Genomic DNA, 24,218 nt, shown 5'->3' on the forward strand with positions numbered 1-24,218 from the left:
TTGGGAGTTTGAGGTGCTGGGTGTCCCAGGATTCCATCTACGTTCACAACCGCAGTGTAGCCTATATGGACAATAATCCCTACCATCCTCATTTCTTAACCACTTTAGGAAGCAATTAATCTACAGATATAGAGAGATTTCCTTTGTGGCAAAGATAAGATTCCTTGTGGTGAGTTAAACCTTCTTTCGGGATTACAAAAATAAAAAGAGACTTTAAGGATTTAAAGATTCAAGAACTTTTTGCAAAAAGCTTAACAAAGAGAAGACTTAAGAAAGTTTTAAAATGGATAAAGGGGACAGATAGTTTTCTATTTTTTAAAATTGTTATTTTTGATGAAAATGCTTTGGCATAAAGCTGCTAGTTAAAGAGACCAGACCTTTGTGGGAATGCTTTTTGTTTAATATTAAAGTGTGCAGCTAGCTGGAGGACTTTACATAACAAAAGATAAGGTAGACTATGACTTGTTGCTATGGTGATGTGGTTTATGATATGGCTTGAAGTTAAGAGCGAAAACGTTAAAGCCACAGAAGGATAAAAGAAGGGGGGAAATGAAAAAAAAGCCGGGGGGGGGAGCTTGCTTTTTACTTTTGCCTGTCTGAGATACTTTCACTTTTGGATTATAATATATAATGGCAACTACTGGGGGAACAGCAAGAGAGGGCAGGAGGGGATCACTTGAACAGCCTGCAGAGAAAGCAGTTACACAAGATTTGCTTCAGAAATTATTTGAGCAGATGGGGAATAAGATGGAAGCTTCTGAAGAAAGAATGGATGAAAAATTTGTAAAGTTGAAAGGGGAGATGAAAGAATAAGTCAAAAAGTTGGAAAGTTCTATAAAGCAAGTATCTGGAGAGATAAAACAAATTAATGATAAAGTAGAAATTTTAGAGAGTAAGACAGAAGTTATAGATAGAGAGTTGGAAAGAGAATTAGATAATCTGGCTTCATTTGAACTGAGAGAGAAAGAATCTTGTTTGAGATTTAGAGCTATTCCAGAAGCTTCTGATGAAAATATTAGAGAAATAATGGTTAAAGTCTTGGCAAATTTTCTGGACTGGAAAGAGGAAGATATGGAGACAGAAACTGATAATTGCTAGAACAAGAAATGTCCCAAAGGTACATTTGGTACATTTTGTTAGATGTATAAACTTTTGCTGAAATTTGAGACAGAAGAAGAACAAGTGAAGGAATGTATGATAAGATGGGCTAAAAACTTTGGTCACAATATACAAATTGAACAATGGGAAAATACTGTATGTGGTTGAAAGGATTGAAATTTGCATTAAGTTCTAGTCTTAAAGAGAATTTATATAAAATGATGTACCACTGGTATATGTCACCAGAGAAACTGTCTAGAATGTATAAAGATACTTCAAATTTATGCTGGACATGTGAACAACATGAAGGGATATTTCACCATGTTTGGTGGATGTGTATTAAAGCTAAGAAGTTTGGTTACAAATCCATTCACTAATTCAGAAGATTTTAAAGACTAATGTACAATTGAAACCAGAGGCTTTTCTTTTGGGACTAATGGACAGACAGCTGGAAAAAAGTCATGGAACTTTGTTTTTATATATGACAACTGCAGTGAGATTATTATATGCTCAGAAATAGAAAGAGTCAGCACTACCCACAACTGAAGAATGGTTGGTGAAAATGATGGAACTTGCAGAGATGGCTAAACTGACTTCTTTGATCAGAGAAAAGAATGTATCTACATTTAGTGATGGCTGGAAACTTCCTGCATGAAACAGAAAAAAATGAATTGATGATTGTGGTTTTGATGATTAGAAAAAAAACTACACTAGACAATAGAAAAAAGAGAGCTTTTCTTTTTATAACCATAGAGTAAGAGATAATATTGTAATCATACTTGTATTTGCTGCAAAGAAAATTGAAAAGAAAATTTATATTTCTTTTCATCTTTTCTTTTTGCACTTTTGTCTTGTTTGTCTTTCTCTTTTCCTTTCTTCTCTTTCTTTATATTAAGTTTTGTTAGTTTTTATCTTCTTTTTAAAACTTTTAATTATATATATAAATAAATTCCCCTCTCACGCCTATGGGTGGTATGCGTCTTCTTCAATCTCAGGTCCTCTACCAGACGCCTGGGAATTTGAGGGTTCTGCGCAGTATCTTAGCTGTTCCTGGCACTGCACTCTTCTGGACAGAGAGCTCTGATGTTGCTCATGGGATCTGTTGGAGCCACTCTCCCAGATTAGTAGTGACTGGGCCCACTTTGGCCTTGACTTTCCACATCCTCTCTAGTTCTTCCTTCAAGCCCTGGTACTTCAGCTTCTCATGCTCCTTCTTCCTGATGTTGCTATCACTTGGCACTGCTACTTCTATCACCACCACTGTCTTCTGGTCCTTGTCTACTACCATGATGTCTGGTTGATTGGCCAATACCTGCCTGTCTGTCTGTGGGTCTGGAAGTCCCACAGGATCTGTTATTCTCCATGACCTTCTGTGGAATCTCCCATCTGGACTTGGGAGGGTCTAGCCCATACACTGTGCAGATGTTCCTGTACACAATGCCAGCTACTTGGTTGTGCTGTTCAGTGTATGTTGTTCCTGCCTGCATCAAATAATTTAAACTAACCTAATCCTGGTACAATGGGATTTATTGGCTATATTTGCATGACACACTAAATCATAAATTAGCCATCCACTTAGCTTAGTGAGTTAGGCAAATTCAGCCCATCTGTCAGTTTATCAATCAGTATGTTATGGGAAACAGAAAATTGAGGTAGTCGAATAATCTTATTTACATTAACTATGAGTAAACTTATTATGTGAATCCAATTACTTTTAGGTAAGTAGGAAAGAAGAGGTTAATATCTACATAACAGATCTTGCTGTCAGAGCTTCATCCTGGGCATGGCAATAAATCCCTTTCTAAGAATATAAATATGCATTCATGAGCTTTGTTGCAAATGTTTGAAAGGTGCAAAAGATTAAAGGATGAGGCTCAGGTAGATAACTTGCTTTTATCACAGATGCAACAGAAGCCCTTGTAACAATTTGATCAGCTATTGTTGAATAGGAACAAGGAACCTAGTCGTAGTTAAAACTCAACTCAAGGGTTTAAACCCTGCATCTTTTTCTCCTATCCTTAGGTGTAACTGACTTTTTGCACTCATCTGGATGTTGAGGGCTCCTTCACAATGTTCTTCTCTAGACTCAGGCTCGACTTCCAGCCTTGTTGGCTTCAGTCCTCCCCAGCTAACCCATCCATAGGAGGGGAATAATAAAGATATGGAGGAAAGCATAACTGATCTTTGTCCTCTCCCTCCTCCTCTTCCTCAGATGTTTCCTTTCTAGATCTCTGCCACAGAAGGCAAGTGCCAGCCCACCTTCATGAAGAAGAAAGACTTGCCTCCTAGAGAAGAAGAAACTCCAGTCCCCACTTCAATTGGCACATAGTTCAGATGTCACCTATTAGGACTAATGAGAGAAGAAGGGAAGTAAATAAGGACAATGATCAATAATCAGCACCTGAGTCTACCTGGTTTTTTAGGGAGCAGATTTTCCACAACAAGTGAGGAAAGCCTGCAAGATGCTAGGCCTGAAAGAGCCAGCACCATCTGGCCCTATGGAACCCCTAATGGATTACTAGCTCCACAGTTGTTCCCAGTGTTCACCACGCTTCTTATTCCCCGTGGTCTGTAATGGTATGTGGGAATGACCTTGGGAGATGGGAGGAAGAGATGCTGCCTAGGGAACAATCAGATAAGAGACGGCATAGACTGCAGCTGCTTAATGGACAGAGAAAGAGACTCAGAAAGGAACTTCCCTAACTTCTCAGGTGTGAAATAGACAGTAGGAGATTTGTACTATCTGACTTGCAAGATTGATGTCAGCCTTCCCAGGTAGACCAGATAGGAAACATGGCCAGATGAGCTAATTCTATTTTGTTGTAAGGCTACATTAACAGAATCTTGCAAGATGGATAGTACAAATCTCCCGCCATCTCTTTCACTTCCCATTACGCAGCTGTGGGCTATGCCCTCTCTTATCTGATGGTTCCCTAGGCAATATCTCTTCCCTCCTGTCACCCAAGGCCATTCCCACATACTATTATGCAGTCTTTAACAAGGTCCTCGAGTCCAAGTGGGTGGTCTCCAGAGGTAGTACCACGTACTCTTCTTCCACCAGACACTATACCTTCTCACAGTTGATCATAGAGCTTTTCAAGTTCCTCCACTGGATACCCATGGAGCAGCAGTAGTCACAGGGACCGTATAAGGATGGGGAAGATCCCCCAAGCACCCTGAGGATAGGATAGAGATACTATACTGCAGGGCTCATAAGGCCATAGCCCTAGTCATAAGGACCTCACTCACTATATCTGTCTTGCCTAGGCTTCTATTCTATGGCCAAAAGACCCCCAGTCATAATAAATTCAGGTAAGACATGAACAAACTGACCAAAACTGCCTCCTTCTTGATTAGCCTAGATGGTGTCCACTTCTAAACTAGAGGCATGGTGGCCAACCAGAAAGAACTCTGGTTGAAGACATGGAGCAAATTAATAGAACCTAGACAAAACCCAAATTTTTGCACATCTCCTTAGAAATGTTGTTGCCTATTGGTAGAATATTAGATTTGTTTCAATTTATTGTATATTCAGAATATTTACCATATTGCGTATAGTCTCCACAACTTGGTAGAGAATGTTGATAAACCTTAAAAAGGCCCAAACTGTTCACAATTTCTATAAACTGTGTACTTTGAATATCACAACATCATCTAACAAGACACACCAAAGTTTCCAACACCAAATTAAGAGGAGATAAAGGACAATTTTGACAAGTTCCATTTTAGGGGATGGGCTGTGCCCCAATGGAGGGTACTTTCTGAATAAATTGTTCATTTGAAGTCAAAATCTGACCTATTCAAAGGTGAAAAGCTGTTTGGAGAGGCTTTAGATGATGTTCTAGTAAGAGACAAAGTATTAAAAGAAAGTTCTGCATCTAACCAACAAAATTACAAAGGTGAGGGCAAAAGACATCAGACTACGCCACTCATTATTTTTGTTCCTGCTGTACTCAAAACAAACCTTTGGAACACAAGGGACATGGAACATCCAGGAGAGGGTGGAGAAGGGACCTCCAAACTAGCCACACCACCTCAACCCCAAGCCGAAGCAATGCTTTACCCCACCCACAAAAGGAGGGGACATAAAAACAGTGACTAACTAAGCTTCCCAATGAGCAGGAAGCTAATGAAATTTACCCATCTATGGATCCATATCAGACATATGGGAGTTAAAGGCTGTCTTACAAGGGTAAACCATCAACAGCACCCATCCCCCACCCCTTCCATCTTTGCACATCTCTCAGATTATGCAAATTGGCCAAATATTTAATAGTCTTGAAAGTTATAAATCACCTCTTAAGTATATGGATGATTGAATAGTGATGTCAGTTTTCATTCTCTGTACAAAGACTGGCACGCTATCTTAGATTCTAAATAATATATCACCACATCACATATTACAAGTTTCAAATGGAAACCCTGAGATTCATCATAAAATGTATTCAAAAAGAGGACTCTCTGGTCTTGTTAGACTTATAGAAAACTATCTTCACATCCTAATCAACACATTATACAGGAAGTTCTTAAGATTCAAATACCATGGTGCCCACTACCAGTACAAGGTCCTTTCATCTGGCCTGTCATCAGCACCCAGAGAATTCACAAAGGTGATGATGACCATCACAGCCTACCTCATATCCCTGGGAATACATGTGTACTCCTACCTGGATGACCTCTTTATCTGATTCCCATTGAATGAACAGGGGAAGGATCACAGTGCAGAACTTCAAGGACCTAGGGTTCCTGATCAACAGGGGAAAAAAGCATCCTTCAACCAGTACACAGTTTACAACACCTGGGCACAATTCTGGACCAACAGAGAGCCTGATTTTGCTGTCAAAGGTGTAAAAGAAAACCATCCATCAATTATTTGCATTAGTTCAATGGACTAGCCAATTAGATCTCAGGACTCTTGCCATTCCCTGGGGTCTGATAATTGCCTGCAGGACTTATATAATATGGTGCCACTTACCCCAGTGGATGCTCCTCCCCTTCTAGAACCAAATTGCCCAAAATTCCAGAGCCTCAGTCCCAATATGCTGTAGTTAAACAAATCACTTTGATCAGGTATGTTAGGATTGTGATTTCCAAAATTTCTAGCCAGCAAGACTCTTCCACCATGCTGGCTAAAAATTCTGGGGATTGTCCGAACACAGTCGGAGGGTCCAAGTTGGGGAAAGCTGTCACAGATAAAATCAAGATACCATCCACTGATCCCTTAAACACCAGGCCTCCCTGAGCTCTGTAGAGAAAAACAATTCTCACATTCCTGTCCTCCTTGTTGTAGGGAGAATTCAGAACCCGCAACCTCATAGTGTTATCTGCTTTAACCAGCTGCACCAGAAGGAAATAAGAGGGGCAGCAGGGAGCTGATCGTGGATGATCCAGCTCCTGAGGGACAAACTCTCCTCCAAGGATCATGTGCCAGTGTTAAAACTGTGGGTCTTGGGTGAGAATTGCTTCCGACACAAAGCTCTCTCTGTTTCTAAAGCTCATGCTGGAAAGAATCCAGCTTGCTTCTGAGGAAGGCAGGGGCAGAGGGCATTGTTTGGAGACTTGCAGATGCTTTTAGCATTTGGACATGATTAACCCTCTCACAGGGGAAGCTGTGGGGAATGAAACGAAAAGCCCTGTATTGGCTACAGTGGAGCTGGTAATGAGAAGCCCAGAGGTAAAAACAATAGAAGGGCTCCTAAGAAAGTTTAAATAAAACAATTTGTGGATGTGTAACCTCTTATGGAGCAGGGTTTACTAAATCAGACAGAGGGATCTGCAAAAGTAGCAATCTGGCATCAGACTCCCAGAAAGCCCCTGGTTAGCTCCCCAAGGCTGCATCCCAGTTGAATTTCATTTGGCTTCTGCCTGAATTTCCAGAATCAATTTGCAAACCTGACTGAGTTTGCACACTGCACAAAGCCATCACAGTTGTATTCACAAATTATCCTAAGCCATATTTTGCTTAACATTGATTCATATTTGATATGAATCCAGTTTGGTGGATTTGCTTAAGAACTAAGCTATAAACAATTATTTGCAAACTACATTGGATGGGTGTACACAATGTGCAGGAACAAGCAAAACCATGAAATTTATAGCTTAGTATGTTGTATGAACCCAGCCATTGTACCTTATTCAACAAACCATGGGTAAAACAAACCATAGCCATTGGCTAAGTTCAAACAATAGACTAAGTAAAAATGTGGTGTGCTTGTTAGTGGCTCTGCATGATGCATAATCTCTGCCGGTGTGGTGTGTAAACCTTAGTGTTTTTTTTTTTTTTTTTGTCTGCGCTCAGTCGTTACCGACTCTGCAGTGACTGCTCGGACGAGTCCTTGCAGTTTTCAAGGCAAGTGTTTCGGAAGTGGTTTGCCAGAGCCTCCTTCCTAGAGCAGAGCCCAGCTGGCGAGCGCAGGAGGCGGGGTTTCCGTTGCTTCGCGCCCTTTTCGGGCACGCGTGGTTTTTCGCGCTTATCGGCAACTGTTCCCGACTCCTTTTTGCAAGGCGCCGCCAGCATTTTTCCTCCCACCGGAGTGACAGTACCCATTTATCTACTCACGTGAGTTTTCAAACTGCTGGGTTGACAGGATAGTGTTATGTGGACCCAGCCAATTGTGGTTTATTCAATAAATCATAGTTAAGCCATTGGCTTATGCTGTTCCCCTTTCCTTCAATCAGCAGAGCAGTATTTCCTTTCTGAACTCATTTGGTTATCATAGCATTCCAAAGACTGCAGAGAAATTTCCACTTCTTAAGGCTAGCTGTTGTTCGTTTCCTAAAATCTCTAGCTACACATTGCTTGTCCAGAAACAGGAATCGAAAGTTTCCAAACTCCTGCCACCAGTATTCAGTACATAGATAGAGAAAGCATTTTGCATTGGCAAGAATCAAGCGGTGAAACGTGGCAATGAAAGTAACTCAGGAAAGGGTGAGAAAATCTTGCTGGCAGGACATACTGGCAGGGTCTCAGACGTTGCAGCCACATTACCAGCCTGCTCCTGTGTTAGGCTTGGAAGGTGACAATCAGAGCAGGGAACCAACCATAGAAGAGAGAAATGGGGAGGCAGCTGAGTGACATCTCTTGGCAAGGTGGGCTTCTGAGCTGCAACTGTCACCAAGGAGCAGCCAAGCAAGAATTGTTTAGGCTCTCCTGCAGTGAGAGTGGCTTAGAACCTAGGTTTGCTTGAGTACAGAAATTGCTGGCACCACCTGCTTTTGTGCTCCCTCTTTACTGTTAATGGAATGGTTCCTTATACTACCGAAGGCCCCAGGACATGGAGCAGGTGTGGGCTTCCTGGGATCCCAAGGTCAAGGGAATAGCACAGCCAGGATGCCCAGGACTTAGTTCCTCACTTTCCCCATGCCTTGCCTCTGCTTTACTATGGAACTCAGTAGGATAGATTTACTGTAAAGGGCACTGAGGGCATTTTCTCGCACTGTACTCAAAGCAGCCAGTGGTCCATCTCTGCACTATTTGCATGTCCTTGTGAAAAGCTTAGTGCAGGATTGGAAGAGGAGGAGCTGTGTTTGGACCAAGGGGCAATTACGGCCACTGTGGCTTTTGCATTTGATGAACAGATGCAGGAGACATAAAGAGTCCTCTGAGTGCCACCTCTGAAAAAGAAGGTTGCTGGCTGATGACCACGCGCAGAGGTGCATCTAGAAGGCCCGCGCTCTCCTCTAAACAGCAGGCCAGCGGCATTACAGTGCTGGGGTTCAGCCTCCCAGGGACGCCCGCATCCTCTCTCTCTGGCCTCTCCAGGACCGGCCCCCGCTTGCCCTGTGCTTCGCTGCAGCACCTGCTCCGACGGCTGGCCAGCTCCGAAGCCTGAGCCTGCCGCGCTCCTGGAGCCGAGGCCGCATGCAGCCGTCGGCTCAAAGCTCTCCCGTCCGAGGGCGAGAGTCTTCGAAAGCGCTCAGGCTGAGGGGACGCGGGGAAGTCGGAGCAGCAGCGGGCGGACGGGAATCCCTCGGCGCCCAGCTCCAGGGGAGAAACGATGCCGCGGAGCGTCGCGGGGAAAAGTTAGCAGCCAAGGTTTCCGACCGCCAACAAGCGCCCGGCCGCAGCGGAAGCCCTCCTGAGAGCTCCCTCCTCGCATGCGAATCTTGCGCCGCTTAAATTGCGCCTTTCTTCGCAAAACAATCGACCGATTATCTCTCACTGGAAGGAACCACCCCGGTGGCCGAGGGGTGTGTGCGGATGGTTTCGGGGCGCCCTTTTCCGGATCGCCCCGAGAAGCGGCTGCCCCGCGAGCCCAGGAAGGCTGGCCTCACGCCGGCTCCTGCCCTTCCCAGAAATGAGGAGGAGGCGCCGGCCCCTTTCTTTCGACCCAACTCCTTCGCCCCCCCCCCGCCGCGTCGCCCAACTTCTTCGCTGGCCCCTCCCCGCGCCTCGTGAGGTCACTTTTCAGCTGTCGCAGGAAACGCTTCTTTCGCGGAGTTTTCAACGGGAGGGAAGGGGGCTAGCGGTGGGGCGGGGGTGGGAATCTTCGCTGCTCCGCTGGTCTTTCATTTAGGCAGCTCTTTTAGTTTCCAGCAGTCACTCTCTGGAGGGGGTGGAGTCTGTGGGATGTTGCTCTCGCAGACCAGTTGTAGCTGCGTGCGGTGGTGGGAACCCTTTCCTAGACTGGTAAGTTTTAGCATGGAGGTTCCCCCCCCGCCCCGTCCCCTTGTTATGCTGGGTTTCCGGTGATGTGGATACGCATCTTGATGGCCTTTATTCCTGGCAGCGATTGACGCTGCTTTCCCTGTTTTCTTTTCTGCCAGGGACCGTTTTTCGTTTGTTTGCTTGTTGTCCGAGAGAGAGAGTTCGGGGAAGGCGTTTTGCATCATCCCCGGGGGGTCTTTTGCGAGTTGGAGCTGGACACGATTCCTCTCACGTGACGAGAGGAGAGAGGGGTGGTCTGCGGAGGAGGCGGAGGGCCAGATTTTATCCTGCCAGGGTCCAAGTGAGCCTCTCGGACCCTTTGACTTTCCGTAGAAGCATTCTTCAATTTAAAATTACAGGAGCTGAAGACACATTTTTAAACTAACAGCAAGAAACGTTATCTTAATAAGTAATCTTGTTTGTAACATTACTACTGTAACGGTTGCTTTTTCAAAGCCTCTCCGTCTTGTTTAAGAGAACTTTGCTGCACACCCAGATAGTTGAGGATTGCTTACTAATCCTTCCACCCCTTCCCAGACTCCCAGCCGTGTCTTTTCCTCCCTGTCTGAACATAAGTGAGCTGAGTGGCATTTTAAATGGATGCTGGATCTTGATTCCAGAAGGAATATGTCATTAAAACTCAGCTCCGTTTTCCTGCCTGGGATGGGAGCCATGGCTGGATAAAGGAGACAGCAGCACCTCTGCAGACGTTATTGTACACACACACACACAGAGCAGCAGCCAAAATATGATGGCCCCTTTGGTTTAGCTGCAGGTCTAAACGTGGCACGTGTGCACTTACCAGGCCTCCTGCGGAAGGTTTCCCAAAAGGAGGGTGGATAAATCTCTCCTGTGGGGGTCCCTGGCCATGAGGCAAGGGGCTTCCAGCTCAAATACCTCTCTTTAAGCACTGACTTGAGCTTAATTAACAGAGGTTCCTAGGTAAGAATCATAGCTTAATTTCAGTAATCTAATACTTCCTGTACTTTTATACTGTCTTCTCCCTCATCCTAAAACAATTAACTCTAATGTTTTACTGTCTACACATGAATTTTAAGCTGCTTCCCTGGAAGGAAAAACGTGACTTGTGGTGCTACCCTCTTAATACTTATTTTATGCCATCCTGTCAGGCTTGGGGTGATCTAGTGGACTTTAGAAATCCTTTCCTTGCATGACTGTGGATTGATATTTGTGGAGAAAAAGTAATCAGAACAGGAATAATTGGGTGAGGTTGGTACATGAAATCTATAAGCCGTAAAGCCTCAGAACTACCCTTGGCTATTTGATTATCTTGCACAGAAGATGAGAAAGCCTCCTTGTAAATCCATCTTTTTTGCTTTCCTCTGATTGCCCCCCCCTTTCCCCCAAACCTCTGATGCCATATTGTAAAGAGTCTTTATTTGCAAAAGTGCAGCTGAAGTAGGATTAGGGCATCTTTATACAGCCCTGGGACTGACTCTCCAAAGTTCCCTGAGTCCCCGTGCTGAAGACAGAAGTTTTCCTGCACTGATTGAGCAGTGTCAGAAATGCTAAAAATGGAAAGTAAATGGTTAAGTAAAAGTGAGGTTGTCAAACTGAAAAAGCTGCGTAAAAGTATAGATGATCCTGCAGAGAAATAAGGGAACCTATTATGGCCCGTGGAGCCGTAGTACGCTGGATTCTTTAAGCAAGGGGTCTTGGAAATCTTAATTACAGGGTGTCTTAAATTGCCTACATTTCCTTGCCATTCTCCCCTCTTGAAATAAGACCCATCTGAAAAATGATGGATACTGTCCCCCCTGAAGCTGGGAAGAGAGCCCAGAAGTTCTGGCGCCCAGTTTTACCTTCTGCTCCAATTCACTAGGCTTCCCCCTTTCCTAACAGAGCTGGGAATAGGACTCAGAAATCCTGGCTGATGACCAGATTTAAATAGCCGTTGAATTTAAATGTCCCTATAAACTTCCACGGGGATGAGAGGAGAGATTCCAGTTTGAATGCATAAACGTTGGCTTGGATTTAATGTGATAGCTGCCAGATTTGGGTAGAAGGCTGTAGAGTGAGGCGTTTTGTCAGTACCAGCTGGGGTGGGGAGATTATCCACGCTGTCCATCTTTGTGTCATGTGAACAGTTTAACTCTTGGGGAATGAGAAGAGGGTGGGAAAGGAATTATTTAGGAGTTGGTGGTGAAGAAACAAGGCTAGGCCCATGTGAACATAAGAGGAACCCCACTGGAATAGACCAAATGGTCCATCTAACCCAGCACATTTCCTTGGTGACAGAGACCATCTCCCACCTAGTGTCTTTCATATGTGTTAGGACACAGGGTCCTGGATTCCCAGCCACCTTGGCTATTAGCTGCACTGGCTAAGAATTCCAGGAGCACAAGGATGAAGCTCTTGGACTAGGGCATTTGGGCAACACTCTGAAGAAAGGTGGATAATTACCACCAGTACTTGCTGGAGAATTGACATTTTAATCAAACTTCCTCATAATACTTTTGGTGTCACTTTGACATTTCTTTGTTTGCTCTGCTGTTCTTCAGTGTTATCCTCTCCTTTCTTTTTAACCACCTACCATTCTCAAGCAGAACAGTATTCGGGATCTAAATAAGCCATACTCTTATCTCCCTCTGCCCCATATAGTAGGGCTGTTGTTCAGTATCCTGGCTGGGGGTAGGGAAGGGCAAGTGGCAGAGAAACATGAAATGCAGCTGCCTTGGTGGTAGCTGATGCCAGGGATGATAAGAACCAGCAACAAGAATAACATCAATGTGCCTCATACCAGGGCAATTACTTGTGACTTCATTATATCCATTTCACTTTTTTTGACTTTTTGTCAGACAAATGCAGTTCACAGCAAAATCCCTACTGTGGAGATTCCAGATGCGCCCAGTGTCTTTATTTCCCCAGAGTACTTCTAGGCCTGTCAGAAGCACTGGGGAGAAAGGATGATGGACACAGCCGGAGCCTTAGCAGCTGGAAATACCTCCTTGAGAATGACCTAACCAACAGTCAGAAAAAGGGACCACTGCCTGTGGTTACCTGTCAAATGATGGGTGGGTTGTTGGGTGGGGTGAAAGCAGAGCCACCAGTCTCTAGGGTGAGAGTTGCAGGGCACCAGAGGAGAAAGGGAGGTGGCGATGGGACAGGCAGGGCAGGGCTCAGGGGCACCTTTGAAGATAAGCCTCAGACCACATTCAGGTTTTCCTAAAGGTCTGACCTGAAAAATCTGGAGAAAGATTGGGCTGGGGTCACACACCAAGCTAAATTCATACAAGGCAAACTACAATGGGGTGTAGCATAATGTGTCAGCCAAGTCTTGTCTCTGTGCAACTTTGGGAAGAGGAGTTTGGTGGGTAGGAGCCCTCTAGGATTCCCAGAGATTGTAGGGTTCAGCTCTCTCAATGCCCTGACAAAATTCTCTCTCTAGGCTGCCTTTTCCACTTGGATGGCTCTGGCAAGCTGAGCTGGTTCGTGAGCATGGATTCTACATTGTTGCTACCGCTTGCTGTTACTCTTGATCCTCGGGGTTTTAATCAAGGGGCAGCTGAGCCCAATGAGCCCGTCTTGGACCCTTGCAGTCTCCTTTCAGAAAGACAGTATGAGGTGGTGCCCTGCGTGGTTTGTGCTCTCTGCTGCATTTTTGGAGTAGCTTACTGCTGTTTTGGTGAGTAGAGGGGAGAGGGACTCGGTCTTCTGCCTGCTCCTGAACGTATCCCGAGCTCCTCTTTCTTAACAGCCTCCCTTGGGTAATAAGGATTGCGTGATCTGAACAAATGCCTGTCTGTAGAGCAGGAAGAACAGAAGGTTTGAAAGGTGCTTCTGGAGCACCTGCTGGTTTGTGGAAAACTCTGAAACATCTTTGCTACTGAAAGGCAAGATGTACTGTATATTTTCCTGTTGACTGAAGCTCTTCTTTTATACCTAGAAGCTCCAGCTGGAGGTGGAATGTATGGTTGGCTGTGTCATGCAGCTCCAGGTCCCAAACACTTCCCCTTTTAGAATTACAATTTCTAGAGCATATCCGCACATTCTTTAAATGCCCACATTACTACAAGTAGTTGGCAAAATATTTTAACTAGCCTATCAGATAGATGTCCCTGGGTTGGTGATTGGATGTTTAACCACAGCTTGAAACATGAGAAAACAAACCTTTTCTTTCCAGTGTTCATGTATTATCTTTCCAGTTACTGAATTGATTCTTACCTGTCCTGGCAGTGGGCCTATGTTAGCAGAGCTGTTGGTCCCACCCAGAAAATGTCCATACCTGTTAGGACAACAGTTCCCAGAATTCCCAACCAGCAGTGCTAACAGCTGGGGAAGGTTGTGCTAAGGTTTCTCCAAGGACTTTCTCCGTGATTCCATGCCTTGCTCACATAAGGAAAGGAAACACTCCATCTTTAGGCTATATGGCCAAAACTTAGTGAAAAAGAGTTGGAGGCCATCTTGCAGTTTCTGAAATGTTTTTGTTGAAGTGCTAGGAACAGGGTGTAACCCTTGTAAGACCTGTGTGTTGCTTTTCAGTGTGCCTCATATCCACCTTGGAAGGAGGGAAGTCTAGTGTGGCTGAGAAAGCAGGAGAAGAGTGGGAATTCTAATTGTTTACCTCTCAGAAAGTAGCGATAACGAAGTTGCAGCTAGGTATAAGTAAATGGGAATGTGTACAGATTAGTTAATATAGCAAATCCAAATGAGGCAAGAGGGACAGAGAATGGGCTGGGGTAAGCAGAAGAAAAACAAAATTATCTTTTTAACATTACCCATTCTGTGTGCTAGTTCCCCTGGGAGTGAGCAGTGAGAGTAAAAGATTATATTTTATTTTGATTCTCTTGATCTATAGCCCAGAAAAGAATCAGTAAGACAAGGTTGTTGTTTTAAAGTCACAAATTACACTTTTCCTCTTTCAACACGTGTTTCAGTTGAGCAAAATAACCAAGCTCCAGCAAGCAGTGTCCTTCGTATCTTTCAAATATCATCAAGTACCCAAAATTGTTTTGTAGTAATAATGATAACAGCAAGTCAGCTTTGTAAATTGCATGAAACCTTTGTTCTGAATAATTACAACAAAAGGGCCATTTTTTTAAACCAGCTGACTTCTCCGGCCATTTTACTATTGATGGGTAATGAGAATTTGGATGCAACGTGTATTCGGTTGCCCTCTTGACTTGCCCTCCTATTGGTAAAACAATTTGCCTGTGTTAATTTGCCTTGCTAGTCTTATTTCATTCTTTCCTGTCAATAGGGTATCGGTGTTTCAAGGCCATCATGTTTCTCTCGGGTCTCCTCTTCGGCTCTGCTGTGATCTTTCTGCTTTGCTATAAGGAGCGTATCTTGGACACCCAGCTCAGCTTGGAGGTCAGCGCTGGCATTGCGCTGGGCATCGGAGTCTTGTGTGGCTTGGTTACCATGCTGGTGCACTCTGTAGGGCTGTTTCTGACGGGGCTTCTGCTGGGCTTGCTGGCAGCTACAGCTGGGCTGGTAGCCACTGAGCCTTTCTATGAGCTGCCCAGTGGGTGGGTCCCTGCTGGGTCCCTGCTGGGCTTGTCACTCTTAGGTGCTGTCTTGGCACTGCGCTGGCAGAAAGTCCTCACCGTGATCTCCACAGCAGTATTTGGGGGTGCTGTTCTGACTCTCTGCTTGGACTACGCGGTGGAGAACCTGGCTTTGGGCCACCATATATATGACCGCCTCCGTCTGGCCCCTTCTTCCCCGCTCTGCTGGTGTGGCTGGGCAGTGCTGGCTACGTGGCCTGCTCTTGCCTCGATGGGCATCCTGTTGCAGTGGAAAGTGACTGCTGAAGGTTTCTCCCACACAGATGGTGAGTGAAAGTCTTGGGTCTGAATGGAGGGGAAGGAGTAGGTCTAGCTGAATATGGAGCTCTTAAGCTCAGGGAGTAATAGAGTGTCCCATTTTTTCTTGCCATCCTTATTTTCCTCTCTCCCCACTGAATATACCATGTTATATCACACATAAATGAAGATTGAGGAGGAACTTCAATAGAGTCAGGAGAGGCTATAGAATCAGAGAAGGTCCGTGTTCATGGAATGAATAATCATATGTGGGAAGTGAGTGACTCTTTTTTCAGAGTGAAGGCAAAGGATTCTATGGGAATCATAAAATGAGGCCAATCCAGTTCTGTATTCTGAGATGATGAAATATTGTAGCTTCAGGCTCTTTCACACTATTTTAATGTTTTGATTTATTTCTTTAAAAAGTTAATCATAGAAAACATCCTTCCAGAGGTAATAACATCCTTCCTTGTTGCCATCTATCTCATTTCAAAAGTGGGAGACTCTAAGCCAAGCCTCAAGAGAAAATATTAAAGTCAGGAAGATCGAGGAGGTAGCAGCAGCTGGTGCCATGCTGCTTTGATCCCAAGGCATCGGGGCATAAAAGACCAGGACTGAATTTTACATGCTGTGCCTACTGGATGTTGCATCACTTTCTGAGGATTTCATACTGGAGGCAAAATTAGTCCCTTTAAATAGATAAATAAATAAATATACATACATGCGTGCGCGCGCACACACACACAGGGTTGTTTGGTTGTACCATGCAAGCATGACATGCTGTAATGCACACGTAGTTTGGTACCTGGCCCTTGCCCACAATGTAACAAAAGCGAAATTAGTAAATGCCTGCACAGTGGGTTAATTTTTATTCAGCCTTTCTTAGTCCTTAAACCAACAAAACAGCAGAAGTTCCTCCTGGGGATGAGAGCAAGCTCAAAATTTGTAGTTGGAAGATATAATCTAGAGAAAAGCAAATTTATGTAAATTTGCCTGGTATGTGTGCATCCAGTTGCACTCCTGCCTTCCAGTTTTGTTGCATGCGCAAAAAGTCAGTGTTTCCCCCCTCCTATTTATCAATAGAGGGAACATTTCTCAGAATGTGGATGACAACAAGATGTGACTTGGCAAGGAGGGGAAACTGAGTTTCTTTCTCTGACATTGGAAACCCTTGTGCGGATCCTGGCTTGATCTCTCAATCTTGAGGGGAGCCAACACAATTGAAGAGGGACTGGGGGATGCAGAGTCAAATCCCCACCCAGGCATGAAACTCCTAGGGTGATCCTGGGCAACTCACCTGCTTTTAGGCTGACCTGTCAAAGGAAGACTGTGAGGCTAACATTGCAATGTGGTGGGGAGAGAAGGGTGGGATTCACGTGATTAGTTGGGGGAGGAAGGGAAGAAATTGCTTCTATTTTTCCTCCTGATCCATAAAAGAAAGCTGAGATTTTCAGAAGGTTAAGATATATGGCCTGATGTTGCATAATCACAACAGTGTAGATTTTGTAGCTTTTCTGCTCTTGAAGGAGTTGGAGGAGGGAATGAGTAAGAGATAAGACAGGCTCAGTGTTGCATCTTTTCTCTGCCTTGCCCCAAAGCATATAAGTCAGAGTCTGTAGTCTGAACCAGGGTTTCTCAACCTTAGCAACTTTAAGACGTGTGGACTGCAACTCCCAGAATTCTCCAGCCAGCATGCTGGCTGGGGAATTCTGGGAGTTGCAGTCCATATCTCTTAAAGTTGTCAAGGTTGAGAAACACTGGTCTGAACCAAAGCTTCCCCTACAGGTGATGCTGTCTTTTCTTCCCTAGAATGGGGCTGGGCTAGGCTTCTTCCATGAGGGATTTTAGGATAAGTCTGCATCGTCTAGTCTCACATCTCTCTTCTGTGGCCCAGTGGTTCTGAATCGGCGCCAGAAGCAATTACAGCTCTTACGGATTCGACAGCGCGATGCCAAGAAGAGGCAGAGCCAAGCTCCACAGGAAGGCTCATACCGGCACAAGGCCAGTGCTATCAAACGCTGCGCTGGAGACGTCCTCGCACCAGTGAGTGGCTGCGATCAATGGTTGGTCAGGCCCTTCATCCTTGGGCTTCTAGGATGCCAGTCCTACCCTCTCAGCCAATGGAGCCTTCCAAGCTTCCTCCAGAATGGCTCTGGGGTGCCAAATGTAATCATTATGATCATCATTGGTGCCTGTTTGGAAATACCTTTCCTATAGAAGCTTGCTTGGCTCCTTCTTCATTGTCTTTTCAGGCCCAAGTGAAGGTCTACTTTTCTGCCCCGGTTTTTATTTTATGTTTCTATTTGTGCTGCAGTGTGCCCTCCGTATATATACATCCATACGTGCATACACGCACACATGTCTTAGCTTTATGTAGAAGCTGATTTAATTGATAAATGTATTGTCTTGTATCCATGTCTTATTACAGCAGCATAAAAATGAATCAAAATATGGAGTAATTTTGATTCGTTTTACGCTGCTATAATAAGACATGGATACTGGCTTTCAAATGTTATGTAAGGCCCTTGGAAAACTTCAGATTTGAAGAGCAGCAGATCAGTTCTTAAATAACTTGTCAGTCAAGGGGGTTAGGCACAAGAGAACTATTTACCATCAAGATGATTGTAGGAGGAAAACATTCCCCCTCTTTCCTTTTCTGACACAAGGGCCTATGAATGGTAGAGTCTCTGTTCTCTTCATTCTGGGGTAGTTTCAGTCCACGAGTACCTAAGGGGACCATTCCTGGGTGGGCCCAGAAGACCTTCTGTATAGATGGATTAAATTCTCTCCTTGCTTGATGGGAAATATATAACCAGAGGAAAACTGTAATAGTTGGATTCATAATGAAACCTTAGAGCTAGAAGAGTCAAAAGGGCATTGTCTGCTTAAAACTCCAAAATCTTTCCCCTATCTCTCATTCATAGGATTTTGGAGATGTGAGCCACCTAGACTCTAATGAGTAACCAACATACAAAGCCTTGAAATAAATAAACAGATACAGTGGTACCTCAGTTCACAAACTTAATTCGTTCCACGACTCTGGTCGCGAACCGAATTGGTCGTGAACCGAATCAAATTTCCCCATAAGGTTCAATGTAATTACGGTTAATCTGTTCTGAACCATATGTTTTTGTTTTTTTTTAAAACCGCAAAATTATGACACAAAGTACAGTACGAAGAGAGAGAAAGCTAACCTTGCTCAACGCGACTTCTGGCGTGGAGGACAGGAAGGTGGGTGGGGAGGCGGTTACTGCTTGGAGGGAGAGTCCCCCTCCCTACAGGAAGCTGCGACCACGTGTCACGGGAGGGAAAATGGCCGCGGATCCTGTTTGTAACCTGATGTGGAGTTCGTGAACGGAGGCAAAATTTTGCGAACGGAGCTGTTCGTGAACCGAATTGTTTGTGAACAGAAGCGTTCGTGAACCGAGGTACCACTGTAATTGGTTGTGAAAGAGTTGTGGTAGAAACAGTTCTACTACTCTGTGTCTAATCTCAGTTTAAATCTGTCTGAAATTGATGGTCATCACCACATAGTTGGCAATGCTTTGTGAGAAGAAATTCTGACTTTCAAATTAAATATTGAACATTGGGACAGATTCTGGCATCTGATACAAAGAACTCAGTTTTAAGACTTTAGGACTACTTTCCCCAACCTAAGGCTCTCCAGGTGAATTGTGGTTGGGGGGAGGATAGTAATGGAAGTCCAACACATCTGTGGGGTATCAGGCTGGGGAAACCTGGTTCATGGCAGGAAGAAGTCAGGATCACTGATAGTCGGAGGTGAGGGAGATTCTTTCCAGACTTCAATATGATTCTTTCTAAAGATTTGATCTGTAACACAGATGGTATTTGTAGCTCTGATCTATATGCAAAGGTATGGGAAAAGTGTGCCCTGCCAAAGATGCAGGAACACATAACTGCTTTAATCCCATATCTGTTCTGCCCATGGAGGCTCTTCCTCACATCGAAAGTGGCTAGAGATAGATGCTTTGAAAAACATGAATTGGTTCCTAATGTGACGGCCCCCCTGCCTGTACCCACATATGCATGATTCCCATTTCATGGGCTAACCTGTCTGTCTTGTTTTCCATTTGCACCCCAAAGAGTTACATCCAGAGCCTGCGTGACCGTCAGCACCTGGGAACTGGCACCTCCCTGAGCAACCTGAGCACAACCGCCCATACCACAGTGGATCTGGATTATGACTGTGGCTCTACCGTTCCCCTCACCACTCCACGTGGGTGCCTCTGAAGGATGTGTGTGTATGTGTGTTGCCGTGTTGTCTTCTTCCACTTGTGCTTGCAGCAGAGTCACAGCACAAGTCAGCCCAGGGTTCTGAATATGTTATGTCCTGTCTGCAAGCATCTTTGGGTAGCCTGCTATATTTTTTAAGATTGCTTTTCTAGTGTTCAAACCAGATGGGTCTATCTCCTTTCCTCCCTTTGGGAAGGGCCACTTGTGACTTAAAGCAGGAGGAGAGAAGGGATTTCAGAAACACACATTCACGTCTTTCCATTTTGGTCAATGAAGGCAGGACATCATTTCCTTTACAAGATCTTGACAGCTGCCTTCCACACGATATTGGAATAAATTGGCTATGTCTGGGGTGGCTGTCACTGTCCTTGAAGCTGATTTAGTCTCTGTCTCAGTGCTAAGCCATAGCTGTGGCCTTCTCTTGGACAAGAAGGCTATTTGCTCTACTTTGCAGCAAATCTGAAGCAAGCACCTTTTGGCCTTGATAAACTGCCCTTTGTAGAAACTTAACTCAGGGGTAAAATACAACTACACAGCAGCTTACAATGGTTTGTTGCAATATAAATAGATGGCATACTTGTTCTGATTTGTGGTGCTTCTTCAGGATGTTGCCATTTTTTGTATGTGTGCCATTTGAGAGATTTATTGTATTTAGTTTATCCTTTCTCTAGGGCAGTCAGAGTTGCCTGTATAGAGAAGGGAAAGCTACACTTCTCTCCTTAATCTAAATAAAGATCTAAGCTGGACCCTTCGAAGCCATAACCAGACATTCAACCTTCACATGACTGCAGTCACCTGTGGTGCCCAGAATATTCTAAAAAGGTGCCCAGCAATTTCAAAATGAAATAATTTTTAAAAAATTAAATGTACACAGGATGTCAGCATTCTCATATGAGATCCATTTGATCTTAGGGTTATGACTGAAACTGTTTTGGTCATCCTTATTGTGGCACAAGATCATATGGCAGAGCCCACCTCTTGAAGATTGCCAACTCTAGCCAATAGGGAGAGTAGTAACATTCTTACTGGCCTAGTCTTTCCATATTCCCTCCACAGACACGATCATGCCATCATATCTACCTTACGGAATGGATGGGTGATGGCATGATCATGTCTGTGGAGAGAATGGTCCTTTGTGGTCTTTCAGATATTGGACTCTGACATAAATCATCATAGAAAAACTTTATGGATGTTGTAGTCCATCATCTGGATAACCATAGTTTTCCTAATCTCTGTTGTGGGAAAATCTGGCCAGCAGGGTTATAAAACTTATGGGGAGAGCCTACATTTTTAGAGCAGGCCACTTCTTCAGATGTTCACCTTTATTAAGCTGGTGATGATGAATATAAATCAACTGGGGCGTGGCAAGAAAGTGATTGCACTTTCCCCACCCTTGTTCTAATCCCCAAAGGAGTGAATGCCAAATAAAACTGGTATCATTCAGAGTGCCTTTTCTAGCATGTATAGAACCATGCCTGCATTAGAATGATTCTGAATTTAACTTGACAATGGTGCTTTGAACATGTACATAAGGATTAAAAAGAAGAGTCCTAACCCTTGAACTCTTAACTGGGTAAGTTAACTCACCTGAATTCTAAATCCTGAACTTTTTAATCCAAATTCATTTTGTGTGCATGGGTTCAAATTCTGTTCAAGAAACCTTTTTGTTATTGTGATTGTTTCCTATGAAATATTTGTTACTGTTTTATAACAGTTCCTGTTTATAAAACTTAACAGAGATGCACTTGTGTTACACAATCTGTCTCCATCATATCATGGCTCAAGCTGAAGTTCTTAGGGGAGAGGGTGAATTAAGCTTATTTTCTGGTGTCCTTACAAAGACAAAAAGCTGTCTTTGTTTCCACCCATCTCTGGTATTCAAAAGGGGGAAATGAATGTCCTTTGCTTGCAGGGCATGTGCTCAAATCCAAGCTTCTCCAGCATTGGCCTCCTCCAGATATGCAGACTTCCAGAATTCTTGGCAGTGGCTCCAAGGTTGGAGAAGGTCTGCTTTAATCCTTGTTGGACAACAAGGAAAGAAGGTGGCCCATCATATTTGAAGAACATAAGCCTTGCTGTGCAGCCTAGGGTTAGTGACAAACATTAGTTTATGTGGAGAGAGGAGATGTCTTTCTGGGGAAGATGCAATGTCAGATAGCCTTCACTAGGCCTGTGGGGGATTCTTAATCACCCTAGATATATTCTGAAGAAGTAAGTTCTGCTCAGGCCTTGATCATCATGGCATCTCCTGGGGCAACTGCAGAAAGTGTCTTCCTTAAAAAACTGCATGAGAAGGGCAGGAAAAAGAAGACATTTCTTCAGAGATAGGAATCTGTAGCTAAACTACTGTATTTCATCTGCCCTTCTCTACTAACATTCAAGTGAATGGATGAAAGGAAGTGTTTGCTGTGTAGCTCATAACACCTGCCTTATGTTCTGCATTCAAGTTAAAACAGCATCTGGCTTTGGTCAGCATTTAATCTCAATACTCCATATGGATTTCTCTTTGATCTCTCATTCAGCTCCTACTGGCACTGTTATATTAAAATCTTTATTAACTTTTTTTTTCTTGGTGGTTCCCCATTTCTGCAGTGCCACGCAGCTTTATTGTCATGCACAGAAGCTGCTTCGTAGGAAGGTAAATAATTGGACTATCTTAACCCAGTTGAGAAGGGGAAGCAGAATAGCAGGTCAAGGGAAGTTGAAGGATGTCATAATCTGGAGGAGTTCTTAATGAAATGCCATCTGGTCCCCTTCCCTCCCACAGTGGACTCTAGGCCTTGGACGTATCTGATAGGAGAGGAGAGCTATTTTAATTGAAGCATCATGGGATATTTAAATGGCTATCTTCTGCTATCATAAGAGGCCCTCAGGATAAACAACGATACTTCCTCATATTTTCATTTAATTTCTCTGAAACTCCTATAGTCTTGTCTCTAATCTTAATTGTGATATGGAACCGTGCTCAATTTTACATGCATTGCTGATTCTAACTTCTCTGGCCCCCTCAGTTTCCCACCCCCTTGTTTTGGTGAACTGCTGGTAAGAGAACGTTTGTATGTGTGCATGCATACATGCGTATGCAGCAAATCCAGAATGTGGGCAGGTGCCAAGAATGCCCAATGTGAAACTGCAGTGGAAATAACATGAAATAGATTCTGGTGGCCTCTTAATTATAAAAGTAGTTTATAAAACCTAAGAACAAGCTAGCAGCTGCCAGCCCAAAACTTAAGTTGGTTAGACATTCTCTCCCACTTGCCAAGTGTTCTGCTTATAATGCTGCAGAATCTGGTCAGCCGCCAGCTCTTTACCCTTGCAAAAATGTTTGCCTGATTGTGTATTAAATTTGAAGCAGGTTTCCTGCTTTCTTGTTACAGTCCTCATGTCTGTTTGCAACGTGGGCCAGATACACATCTGTAAAGTTTTTACATGCATGTCCCTAAGCTCAGTGTTTCAGAAACTTTTGGAATGCACCAGCATAAGCGCGAAAGAGAAACACTACCCTGTTTAATACAGTTATTAATTAAAACTAGACTTTCTTCCAGACTAGGACAACCAGTTACTTCACTGTCTCTTTATTTGATAATATTTGATTGAGCCAGTTATAGTTGATGAAGAATTATGATGATGAAAGGATTGCAAGGATCACCTATCAGCAATTGTGCCTTGTCTGCCAGGAGAAGTTAATCTAAAAATGGTACTACCAGGACAGATGAATCACTGAAGTGGTAGGCAGCCTCCTTTGTGGAGATGCAGATTAGGAGCCCTGACCTGGATTTATTTCTCCTGCCATACCACCGTTCCCCATTTTAATTTTGGAATAACATGAAAGGTGAAGATTCAGACGTGCAGGAGCACATGGGCTTCTCTCAAAAAATCAGTAATTACAGCTTTCAGCCACATCGGGAGAAGGGAAGACCAAACTGGGCATTTACCTTCCGAATGCTTTCACTTTAATCAGGGACAGACAAAAGTATTCTGGAACGGTGTTGGTGGAACAATGTGCCTTTCCAATGAGCAGCCGCTACGTTGGTCTCCTCAGCATTTCTACCCTGAGACCTGTTGGAAATGAAAGAAAGGCACCTAATTTGACACGACCTATTGCGTGTGCTGGCACCTTACTCTCCCGTATGGTGCCTTCTCCAATTCCTAGAAAGCAGGAATGGAGCTGGCGCATTCATTCAGCACAACTCCCTTGAACGGAGTGCCTATTTGGTTTCTTTCAAGTCCAGCCAGCTGGCTGAGATGACAGGAGAAATGAAGCAGTAAATGAAACCAACAGACACTTCTGGACTAGGGCCCTTCCACACTGTGTTTGTACCATTCCTGGATTGGCTCTGAAGCTTGTGATCGCATGCTTGTTTCTCTTCAGAAGCTGAGCCAAATCCCTTCTAGCTATAGTGCAGACAAAACTGCTCTGAAGCTGGTTTTCACTTGAAAATGTGGAGCTT

The 24,218-nt window shown here is 44.1% G+C and overlaps 1 protein-coding gene across 1 annotated transcript; it reads left to right on the top strand.

Moving 5' to 3' along the window:
* The first annotated feature begins 8,615 nt into the window (after nt 1-8,615).
* LOC103053053 (transmembrane protein 198-like) lies at nt 8,616-23,334 on the top strand. Its single transcript, XM_007427000.3, has 5 exons — nt 8,616-9,727; nt 13,155-13,391; nt 14,967-15,542; nt 17,408-17,556; nt 19,618-23,334. Exons 2-5 carry the CDS (start codon nt 13,205-13,207, stop codon nt 19,762-19,764), a joined length of 1,059 nt encoding a protein of 352 aa, XP_007427062.1. The 5' UTR covers nt 8,616-9,727; nt 13,155-13,204; the 3' UTR covers nt 19,765-23,334.
* Nucleotides 23,335-24,218: the final 884 nt, after the last annotated feature.

The sequence above is a fragment of the Python bivittatus genome, unplaced genomic scaffold, assembly GCF_059951505.1.
Source record: "Python bivittatus isolate LINGU-HERP-01145 unplaced genomic scaffold, Pbiv_v1 ctg000220_np1212, whole genome shotgun sequence".
NCBI lineage: Eukaryota > Metazoa > Chordata > Lepidosauria > Squamata > Pythonidae > Python > Python bivittatus.

What these genes read in the sequence shown, in the direction of transcription:
- LOC103053053 (XM_007427000.3), top strand. Translation starts at nt 13,205, where the DNA reads ATGGATTCTACATTGTTGCTACCGCTTGCTGTTACTCTTGATCCTCGG. An exon ending in AGGTTTCTCCCACACAGATG is followed by an intron (nt 15,543 to 17,407) that starts GTGAGTGAAAGT and finishes TCTGTGGCCCAG; the next exon opens with TGGTTCTGAATCGGCGCCAG. An exon ending in CTGGAGACGTCCTCGCACCA is followed by an intron (nt 17,557 to 19,617) that starts GTGAGTGGCTGC and finishes TGCACCCCAAAG; the next exon opens with AGTTACATCCAGAGCCTGCG.